Source organism: Urocampus carinirostris, chromosome 5 (genome assembly GCF_059441175.1).
Source record: "Urocampus carinirostris isolate Australia breed hairy pipefish chromosome 5, RoL_Ucar_1.0, whole genome shotgun sequence".
Classification (NCBI taxonomy): Eukaryota; Metazoa; Chordata; class Actinopteri; order Syngnathiformes; family Syngnathidae; genus Urocampus; species Urocampus carinirostris.
Genome location: NC_142353.1, coordinates 38,812,987 through 38,824,151, shown reverse-complemented (window position 1 = coordinate 38,824,151; position 11,165 = coordinate 38,812,987). Strand labels below are relative to the sequence as shown.

General features: G+C 39.3%; 1 protein-coding gene across 6 annotated transcripts in view; it reads right to left on the bottom strand.

Annotated features, from left to right (window-relative positions):
* Positions 1 to 488: 488 nt before the first annotated feature.
* Positions 489 to 11,165, bottom strand: part of LOC148366331 (rho guanine nucleotide exchange factor 28-like) — a 65,071-nt gene continuing 54,394 nt past the window's right edge. For 4 of the 6 annotated variants that reach the window (XM_088336777.1, XM_088336782.1, XM_088336779.1 and 1 more), the window contains 10 exons: positions 10,870 to 10,967; positions 10,596 to 10,787; positions 9,432 to 9,563; positions 9,219 to 9,346; positions 9,078 to 9,125; positions 7,981 to 8,085; positions 7,735 to 7,899; positions 6,199 to 6,450; positions 3,829 to 4,189; positions 489 to 2,773 (listed from right to left, as the gene is read on the bottom strand). In XM_088336777.1, coding sequence (XP_088192903.1) covers positions 2,583 to 2,773; positions 3,829 to 4,189; positions 6,199 to 6,450; positions 7,735 to 7,899; positions 7,981 to 8,085; positions 9,078 to 9,125; positions 9,219 to 9,346; positions 9,432 to 9,563; positions 10,596 to 10,787; positions 10,870 to 10,967 — 1,672 coding nt within the window. In that variant the 3' untranslated portion in view covers positions 489 to 2,582. Of the gene's footprint in view, positions 2,777 to 3,828; positions 4,190 to 6,198; positions 6,451 to 7,734; positions 7,900 to 7,980; positions 8,086 to 9,077; positions 9,126 to 9,218; positions 9,347 to 9,431; positions 9,564 to 10,595; positions 10,788 to 10,869; positions 10,968 to 11,165 lie in introns of all 6 variants that reach the window. The other 2 variants (XM_088336778.1, XM_088336780.1) reach the window with 1 other exon arrangement.

Sequence of the window (11,165 nt, the reverse complement as noted above, 5' to 3'; positions counted from 1 at the left end):
GAATCTAAAGAAGTGAAAAATCTACTGAAAAGTATGGAAGGTACAAAATAGCATGAGAAAGTACTGTAAAGTATGAAAATGTATTAATAGGATTTAAAAAACTAAAATGTAAAAATGTACCATAAATTATCAGAAGTAATGTAAGGTGTAAAAAGTAATAAGAACGAGTGAGAAGTATAAAAAGTACTGAAAAGTACTTTTGAAAAATACTGAAAAGTATAAAAACGTACAAAAGTAGTAAAAGGGAGAGATTGTAGTACTGGTATGGCATATTTAAAACTGCAGGTCATTTTTTTTCTCAATTTTCCATTTGTGCATCATTCCTCCCCGTGCCACTCGTGGGCCTATTTCATTCAGTTGTCTGGCCCCGATCCGGCTTACGTCCTGTACGTTTGACACCCCCAAGTAAACACAAGCACCAGAATCCGAGTGACTATCGAAAATGGCTGCAAAGAACTTCAAACCCGACAAAAAGACTCAAAGGGACGTCGGCAAGGACCATCTTTATAAGCGCCCCCCCAATTTTCCCGAGGCCACAGCAGTGATGGCAACCAAGGAAAAACCAAACATTGTGTACAGTGCATACAATAAATTACCTCGTCGGTCCAAAATGAAAGACTTTTGGCACTTGATTGGGATTTTCAAATGTGTACATAGGTAGCCCTTTAAATAGAATACAGTACTGTATATACAATACTTACAAAAACCGCCCAGTTATACTTCTTCCCTTATAAATAATGATTACACAGCAACATTATATTACTGAAGCACAATCGATGCTGTACACAGCATGGGGAGATCCCTGTTTTTTTGACTTGAAGTGCTAATGGAGAAAATAAAACCGGTATTTTCATCTAGGGGTGGGCAAAATGTCTGCAAAATATCCCGAGCCAATTCATTTTTTCTTGTTTTCAGTTACCTGCGCAAATTATGTTTCATTGTCTACTTGAGACCATAACATCCAATTGGTTTTGAAATGATCTTAGAATACATCCTTCCATTATCTCCCGCTTATCCGGTTGGGTCATGGGGGCAGCAGTCTTTAACAGAGAAGCCCAGACCTCCCTATCCCCAGCCACTTCTTCCAGCTCATCCGATGTGATCCAGAGGCATTCCCAGGCTAGACCAGAGACATAATCTCTCCAGCGTGTCCTGGGCCGTTGCCAGTGGGACATGCCTGGAACACCTCCTGGGGGAGGCGTCCAGGAGGCATTTTTATCAGATGCCCGAGCCGCCTCAACTAGCTCCTCTCAATGCGGAGGAGCAGTGGCCCTACATACAGTCATTCCCGGGTGACTGAGCTTCTCACCTTATCTCTAAGGGAGAGCCCAGCCACCCTGAGGAGGAAACTCATTTCAGCCACTTGTATCCGGGATCGTGGTCTTTCGGTCATGACCCACGGTTCATGACCATAGGCGAGGGTCGGGATGTAGATCCACCGGTAGATCGAGAGCTCCCTCACACCACGACGGACCGGTACAGGGTCCGAATGACTGCAGACGCTGCACCGACCCGTCTTTGATCTCCCGTTCCATCCTACCCTCACTTGTGAACAAGACCCCGAGATACTTAAACTCCTCCACTTGGGGCAAGATCTCCTACCCAACCCGTAGGGAGCATGCCAACCTTTTCCCCCAAACCAGACTCCTTCCCCACCAACTTTTTTAAAGGTAAACTAAGTAATATCTGCAGATTTCTTCTTGGATCTTGGGATCGCTCGTAGACTAGGGTAACGTGCCGTGTCTGGTGTCACAAATTAGATTTTTAAGCCCTAAATTTAAAGGGATTGATTGAAAAACCATATGAAATAGGACTACTTCAGAAGTGTTATATTGCATGAAATGTGATATCTCAATTCTATAAATAGATAAGCAAGTACAGAAAAATGTAGCGCAATGAAAAATATAGTTTTTAAGGGGCCCATGGAGGGGGACCAGATAAGAAAGACACCCAAAAAACACGTTTGTATAAGTAAGTAGTACTTTTTTTTTTAAACATATACTTTAGTATTATTTTTTACCATTTAGTTTGCCCACCCCTGGGTTAAATAATGAATTTAATGATATACTTAATTTTTTTATGAAAAATGTTTACCTGAATTTCGAGAACTTTATATACATTATAGAACGGAGATATAGATTTTTTAAACCTCTGCAAAGACACCTAGGTGCTATGTGTGGTTTAATTGTCTGGATGGTTTGTTAACTCAAATGTTCTCTGGTTGCTTAACGGTAGTCCGCAAATACAGCTACTTGGCTTTGCAAGTGGCGCCGGGCTTTAGCGACATCCAGTGGACATATTCAAAACTGCAGGTCATTGTACGACGTGATACCACCATTTTCTACTTCAGCATCGTCTAGAGACCCGGATCGATCCGTTGGCGGGGGCTAATCTCGCCCGCGGGCTGTTGTTTTCCCACCCCTGGTCTAAGCCTTCATATCCAACCAATATGAACCGCTTTATACAAATATGTAAATACGGTAAGTACCAAGCAGAAGGCAAATCGGTGGGATCGGCAGTCACAAACGGTTTTAAAGACGCGTAACGTGCTGTGTCTGGTGTCACAAAACCGGCTTCTGTGGTCAGAGGTAAACAATGTTTTCCTCGCTTGGGTCCTCCCTGAGATGTCCCTCGAGAGACAGATAGGACGGCGGGGACAGGAGAGGCGTGAGGCCGGAGGAAGAAGACGAGTAATTCTTCTCATAGAGTTCTTGAGCGGGGACACCGGGCCGCCAGGTCCCTGCGGTATGCCCACCCAGTTGTGGACTGAAGTCTGCTGGGGAAAATCAAAAGTGAGTGTGATAGAAGAAGACGAAGAAGAAAGCTTGATGTGGTTGGAAAAATGGTTGGATCGCTTTTTTTCGGCCACTGTCTAACACGGAGGAGGACCTCTTGAAGCTTATCTTCCAAAAGTAAGTTGAACTCAACTTTATTTATCTTTATAGAGCATTTTATTTTATGAAATGTGTATTTTTTTAGTACGAAACAATACAGGTTACTTATATGAGCCTTAAATGTACTTGTGTAAACCTTAAACATACAAAATATAGCACTGAAGCAACTTACGAACAAATTCAACTTACGAACGATCGTCCGGAACATATCTCGTTCGTAAGTGGGGCAGGGTCTGTATATGTTACAAAATACTTTTTTAGTTCAAATATAAATCTCAATAATGTGTTCACATTTTTAAGACTTTCAAAACATAGATTTAAGACATTTTAATGCCAATTAAGGTCTTATTTTTAGCGTAACAAATTAAGTGCCTTTTAAGACCTTACAAGGATCCGCAGGAACTATGCTTATCCACCGTAGTTTCCAATATACAAGGTGCACCGAAGGAACCTTGCGTGGCCACATTGACCAAGGTAAGAAAGGTCACGTAGCTACGTAGTCTAACTGTGCAGGCGATAATTAAAATAAACCAAAATTGTCAATTTATATCTTAACGCCTTAGTGATAAAAAAATACAATGTTTTTTTTTTTAAAGCGATCTCCTCAATTTCCCTCCTGCTGTCTTTCTAGTCCCTTCCTCTCTCTATTGACGGAAGAACTTGAGCTCACACGCAGACTTGCTTTCATTTACTCTATCTCGTGCTGACATTGACCCCAAAATACCGCGCTTAAAACACCGCAGAGGGAACATGCGTTGTTGTTGTTTTTTTGCGAGCATGCATTGTAATTCTGGCTGAATTTGCTTGTGAATTATTTTGGCAATTTTGAGCTCTGATTTTTGAGCGTGGGGTAGATTTTCTTAACTACTAAGAAGGTCTGGCGGTGCGCCGTTGCACTTAGAGGTTACATTGCTTGTAATATTGCAGTACATACGTTTGCTGGTGGCCTGCGGCTGCGTGTTGACTCTGTTGCCGAAGGGATTGTTGGAAGCGTTGGGGGGCGTTTGGCTTTTGGAGTAGTGGGTGAAGGTAAGTGCATCCTGAGATTGTTTTCTGTGCGTTTGGCTGAGCAGAGCGTTGAGGCTGTTGTAGAGGCTTGCACTGAGGCTGAGATCTGCACCGTAGCCGGAAGCCTGCCGGTGACCCTCGTGATTTCTCTTCGGGGCAGGGAGAAGATACTGGTGAGGGTTTTGGTTGGGGGGCCGATTCTTCTGGAGGGATGCGAGAAGAACCGCGTCGTTCTCGTACGTCCAGCAAGTGCCGTCCAGGCTGCCTGAGCGACTGTGACTCGCCGCCTTGAAAAGTTTGAAAAAGTATCAGAATATGAGCGGTGCTGGGAGTAACACGCTACAAAGGAAAGTGTTCCTAGAATGGCAACAAGTTCTGTAATGTATTATTAACAGTGTAGGGAATAGCGCCATTATCTCTCAGCGTTATTTTTTCAGTTAACGAGGTAATCGAATCATTTGTTTCCGTCGTTACCGTTACTGACGGTCAAAAGCGGTGCATTACTTTTGCTGCAGAACACCAATGACAGCGTGCCCCCGCAAACCTGACGGCGGTTTCAGCGGCACGGTTTTCCACTCAGAGTTGTTTACGTCGCGTCTTTTCGGATCGTGTCACCATTCAAACTGGCTGCCGTATAGTTAGATAGGAATTACGAATATGCTATTAAATAATGTGCCGAAAGAAAAGGCGAATGAGGGTTGCGTCGCGAAAAATGTGAGCCTTATAATTGACAACACCCGATTCCTGTCGTTGGCAAACGAAATGTCTCTATGAGGCAGCTTTTGGAAGTAACCTAGGGAGCCAGTTTCCTACCAGTCAACATCTGGTTTCTTCTGAGAAGCTTTTTTTCTCTTGTGATTGGGCAATCTACATTTTTGGGAGAATTCTGTGTTGTTGACTTTAAATTTGTTGAGCATAAACTTGAAATTGTTTCATATTTTATCTTTATTTTGTAGATTAATAAATATCTTAATTTCCTGTGTTTTTCGGTGTTAATATGTGCGTTTACAAAAAAATGTAAAGTTTATTCTTTTTTTAATCTTTTTTTTATATTACATTTTTACTTATGTTCTTTTTTTACCGTTGCTATAGTACAGCTTCCCACTCCGCCTGGAAAATGAATGGCTACAAAAAAAAAAAACTAGTTACTTTCAGAGTAACTCGCTACTTTTGGGCGACAGTAATCCGGGGGGTTATAAGACTTTTCAAATGAAGTAACTAGTGACTAACTACTAGCTTTCAGTAACGCACCCACACTGAACGTCAGACTCATGTGTATGCTTTGAAGAAATTGGGTGCTGGCGGCGTGAATGTCGTCAGTGAGTCTATGCGTGAGTGTCTGGACATGATCTGTGGCTCACAGCAACAAAGTGTGCTTATTGATTCTCATTTCTCTTCCCAGATGTTCATTTAAAAGTTGAAAAGTGCACTTATGACTGTGGTTCTTCTTTCCCACATGCAACGGACATCAAAGTGTACAGAAAAAAACAATTCAAGGGGAAATATCTGTTTTCTTGCAGGCGTGCAAACAAACAACATTACTGAGGGCAGAGCAAGTGTATTGGTAGAATGTGTCAAGACTTGCACTCAATTATACAGTAATCCCTCGCTAAAACGTGGTTTACTTTTTATGGTTTCACTACTTCATGGATTTGCATTGTGTGCATTCTGATTGACTCAACCGTCTCCCCGCTTATTAGTATAAGTTATTTGTAAGAAAAAAAAAAATGTTTATATATTGCTTACACTGTAGTTTTATCTGTTAATCTGTTAATCAAATGCTTAAGCCTGTAAAAATGTTCATTGGTTTCAGTAAATGATTTAGTATTAAATTGTACAATAATTTGGGCGAATAAAAAGGGATAATCGTCACTCAATTTTTCGATACCTGGATTTCCATAACATATCAGGCGATTTAAACAGTCGACTTTTTATTCATTTATTTATTGCTAGCTGTTTCTCAGCATTGGTAGTTAGCTCTATGAACCACAATGGCAGTGTTGCACAGGTTGAATTACCTCAGGTTCTTAAAAAGAAGAAAAATCAGGTACAGCTAGTCTGTAACGACACTATAATAAAATAAAATAAAATAATAAGTTGCTAATGTAGTGCTGTTTGAGCCAATGTGGCCAACATTGCGAGTCACTTATGTTGGGCTGCGCTAGCATTGACAGCAAGCGCTTTCTCCATTTTTGAAATCTTGGGATAACCAAAAGACAGCATTAAAAGTAACATTTTAACTGATAATGTAAACAAAGGTGAAATTAAGTTGCAATCTCAGTGCTACTTTTCTTACCTTGTAACCATCCAGTGGTATGGTCACTGGTAGACTGCTCTGCCGGTTGTGTTTCCAGCTTTGGAGGAGTCTTTGCTGCACTTCCAGCTTTTCTTTCTCCCTGTCGACATTTTTCTGGCCCTCTCGCAGTCTCTCTAAACTATTCCGGTACTCCAGCAGCTGGATTTCCAGCTCCTCCCGCTCGCAGCGCAGCCTTTCTGCCTCCAAAATGCACTTCTGCTCTCGTTGCTCTAGTGCACTTTCCTGCTCAGACTAAATTAAAACAAAAAGTGCACCATAGACACCAATGATTAGCACCATGGCCACAAGAGGTTATGATAAGTTTTTTTTTCCTTTTAATTTTGGACACTAGCAAGGGAGATTTTATAGAATGCTAGTTCCTTACCTTGACTATTATTGCACACTGTTGTTTATTCTTCTTGCTTATAAATCATTGTAGAACGAAATGGAATTCCTTATCAGATGGCTTTTCTCCTTGTAAGTTTAAAATCCATTGATGTCATCTTTTTTCCTTTTGAGTGTTTACTAAAGTTTAAACTTAACAGGTTTTAAGGGTCTTGTAGGAATGTATCCAATTTCTCCTTGCATGAAAATAATGCATGTTGAATATTTGGTTGGTTGGTTGGATCCCTTAACCACAACGGTCGTAAGGGCACCATTTCCTGCGGTGTGTCTTGGGCAAGTACAGCCTGGTAGCGCCCATCCCTCTCCAGGCCAACATGTGTTTAACAAATATTTTTTATGTTTCTATGCATGCTGGCATTCACTGCGCAGTGGCAGGCAGGTATATTACATGTGCCTGTATAAAACTGCAAACTCTAGAAAGGTTGAAAATTATCCAAATCGGGTTAAATATGGACCAATCCACTGCTTGGTTTAATTTGATCTGATGTTCAGGGTCGTTCTGTAAAAAAACAACCCAGTATTTTGAGTTGTTTCCGATAAACATGATTATTTGGCATTAAAAACAATTATCAGATTATTTTGGTTATTACAAACAAATTGATGCCTCAAATTTTGTTGCGTTGTTTACAAACCCAACTATGTTGGTTTGTTTTGTATTATGTGATTACAATTTTTCTATTTCTTATAAGCAAATGAGAAATTCTTGGTTTCAAGAAAAAAGATGAGATTTCATTTAGTTTTTTTTTTACAAATAAATATTTTTAAGTAGATATAAAGAAAATGGGTTCAATACAAAATAACCTTTTTGGAGGGGTCACCTGAAGATTGTAATTTATTTGGTTATTATACCAAACCAAATATTTCTATTGTTTTGTGCAAAACATTACAGAAAGCAAAGCCAAATTGGTGATTTTTCGGCCCTGTCAACAACCTGACTTATTTTTTTTATCCTGCTATTTTCATATTCAAGTAAAGTAACCCTGTGTTGCCATTTATAGAGTTTACACTTCTATTTCTGACTAAATTGAGATTGGACTTTCATTACTTTACTATTACTATATGAAAAGTCTTCATTAACCCCTTGCAGATTAGCATGAACTCCTCCAATGGTAAATAGGGAGTCAGACCAACCTGTTGTTTCTCTCTGGCCACACACTGCTTGTCCCAGCGCTGCTGGTCATGTCTCAATTTCACTTGCAATTTCTGCACCTCATCCACTTCTTCCTTCTTCCTCTCCAAACTCCTCTTATCGAATTCCTCCTTCTTCTTTTCAGTGCCCACCTGCCTCTCCTGCTCCTGTAGAAAAGCAGATCAACTGTCAACCAATCGCAATTTAAACGTAGAAAAACTTCAATTCAGGAAAGCATCAAGTCGTACCTGATTGTTTTGGAGCGAGGAGAGAGACTTGAGTTGAGATTTGTCTCCTTCCTGAAGGAGGATTTTCTGAATCTCAAAACAACTGTCTTGAAGAGTCACAGCAGCCTGTAAATGTAACTAATTATTTCTTTGTAAACAAATCATTATAAGCAGTAGAGTCCACAGACATTTTGGAAGGCAACTGCTCAAAAGAGACAAAAGGGAACATACCTAAAATTCCATACAAAAATGACATTTCGCCTTTCATAAATAAATACATTTTAATATTTAATTAAATGTATTTGTACAATTCTTTTAACAGGTTTAACAACAGTACTTTAATGGGAGATTACAAGATTTCAAGGTTTTCCACCTTAATTGAAAACGTTGCTCCTGGCTGCAAAAGTTTAGAATTGGCCCCATGGTACCATATTAAACATCAGCTGCTTTTTTTTACACAATACAGTATTTGGAAGAAATATCTCCTTTAAAAAAAGACGATGTAATTCACTATTAACATTAGAAGGCTGTTATGCTAAAAATAATACTTTCACTTTTCCCTTTTTTTAAATAGGCAGAGTGAGAGCCCTTGGACCATAATGTACATCTCCCTCTTAACTTTATACCTATTCAAACTCACTTCTCAATACTCTGTTAAATGCAACTATTTTAAGGCTTTTATTGAACATATAAAGAAGTAATTGGGGCAGTGCACGTTAGATGAAACTAAACAAAGAATTTCAACCTTATTTTTATGCGCAAACTTTGTTGAAGCACAAACATGATTTTTGCTGCTCAGTTATTTTATGCTGTTTCCACGCCTTTGTTTATTGTATTTGTTTTTTGGTGTTCTCTGATACTAAGTATTAAATCTTACAACCAAGGACTTAGGTTTGTTCCTGGCATTGGTGGGGACATAACACAATTCCTTAAGTGATCAAAAATGTATTAGTGGGGACAAAACAATGATTTTTCATTATGGTGAGGACATATGCCAAAACTACACCTTTGCTTATACATAACATTTGGATATGAAAATGTAATCATTTCGAATCATGTAAATTTGTCAAGGCTAATCAATTTTGAAAGATCAATGGGAGAAGAATTGTTGCCTTTACCTGCAGACTGTAAAGAAGCTGGGTCAAACTTTGCACACTTTCTGCCACCTACATCATCAGATTTTATGTTAGGGCACAAGAACACCAATGAAAATCTATTTCTACACAAGAAACTCCAGTTTGGAACTGTAATAGTGGAACCTTGAGCAGTGTTTCTTTGGTGTCGCCTTTCTTTGGATCAGAAGCAGGGCTCCACAAGGCCCCGTCCATCCCCTCACTGTCAGATCCGAGAGAAGTGGAGCTCATACTGAGCGTGCTCAGGTAATCCGCTGTCAAAACAAGGAACACAACAATGTCATGGACTTCATGCATTGATTGTGTCATTCAAATGTATAGATGAGTAAATGAGCTTACGTTCTGAAGGAGACTCTTGAATGCTGCTGCCATGGCTATTGTAGTTGCAGTTCTCAGGGTCTCGGACTGGAGAGTTGTCAGTTTGAACTGGAAGGCCATTTTGAACCTGCAGGATTGTCATCAGGTTTTCCGCTACACAAGAGGCATACAAGTCATAGTAGTTTAGTTGATATTGTCTATCCACCAGTCATCTGGTTTAAACAGTATAAATATATTTCAATGATATTCTCCTGGTACATACACTACAGTTCAAAAGTTTGGGGTCGCTTAGAAATGTCGTTATTTTTGAATGAACAGGACTGTTTTTTCAATAAAGATTACATTAAACTAATATATAAATATACCCAATATATTTAAAACGTGGTAAATGACTATTGTAGTATCAAATGTCTGTTATTTTATTTGTTTTTTTTACACATTTTTACATTGGTGTATAGAGGCCCATTTCCAGCAACCAGTACTACATTGTGTTTGCTAATGGATGATTAAAAATCCCTATGCAATTATTTGAGCACAGATGAAAACAGTTTAGCTGACCTACATCTAAACTAGTCAAGTATCTCGAACATCACATTTGTGGGTGTGGTTAAACTTTCAGAAATGCAAGAAAAAGAGAAATTTCATGTGAAACTTGACAGTTAATTCTTGTTCTAAGAAATGAAAAATGCTCCATGTGGAAAAATTGCCAAGAAACTAAAGATCTCCTACAAGAGAACAGCACAAACAGGCTTCAACTAGAGCAGAGAGAGAAGTGGGAGGCCTTCTGCACAAACCAAGCAAGAGGACAAGTAGATTAGAGTCTTTAGTTTGAGAAATAGGGCCTCAACTAGCAGCTTTGTTAAATAATACCCGCAAAACACCATTGTCAGCATCTACAGTGGAGATGTGACTCAGAGATGCTGGACTTAAAGGCAGAATAGCAAAGAAAAAGCTTTATCTGAGACTGGCCAAAAATTGGAAGGGTTTAATATGGACAAAATAAAACAGACATTGGAGATCTCGTTAGATACATAAAGTGTGACCTTTTCATCAATAAAAACAAAAATGTAGTTTGAATGGTAGTACAGATAGAAGAAAAATTGTGTTATTTTTTTCTTCTAATTCTTCTAATTAATCAATTAATTAAAATAGCACAGACGTACAATATTCAGGCACTTGTCTCACCTTCTTGAAGTGCAGCTGTAAGTAGTGTCGAGGCCTGTGTTGTAGACTCGCTATCAAGGTCTGCCTGCACCAGCAGATGGCGATGTGCTATGGCCTCAGGAGAGCGCAGGGTTAACTCAGTGAGCTCAGCGTATAACTGTAACTTTTCCTCCAAGCTGTTGCAGATGCGCTGGTCCTGACTTAACAATGTCTCTACAAATAAATATAGACATATCTTGTGCAATTAGTGCTCAACTAGCAGATAAAATAATTCAGCATGCTATTCAAATGTTACCTTGGAACTTTGACATTTTCTGAGACTTTGCTTCCGCCGCTCGCTTGGCCTCTTCTGATTCGGTGGTGCGCTCCTCTTCCTCTTCTTCCTCTGGACAACTACCATGAAGGTTAGATTAAGCTAGTTGTTTGCAAATGTTTTTTTTAAGTTACATGACTATAACGTGATATATTTTAATCTAAGTACCTACAGCAAAATAGTTTTTAGTTGGAAATATTATAAACAAAAACCAAATAAAAAAGAAAATGGTTGATCTGATTTATGAAAAGTTACCACTTAATTTGTTTCAAACGCAT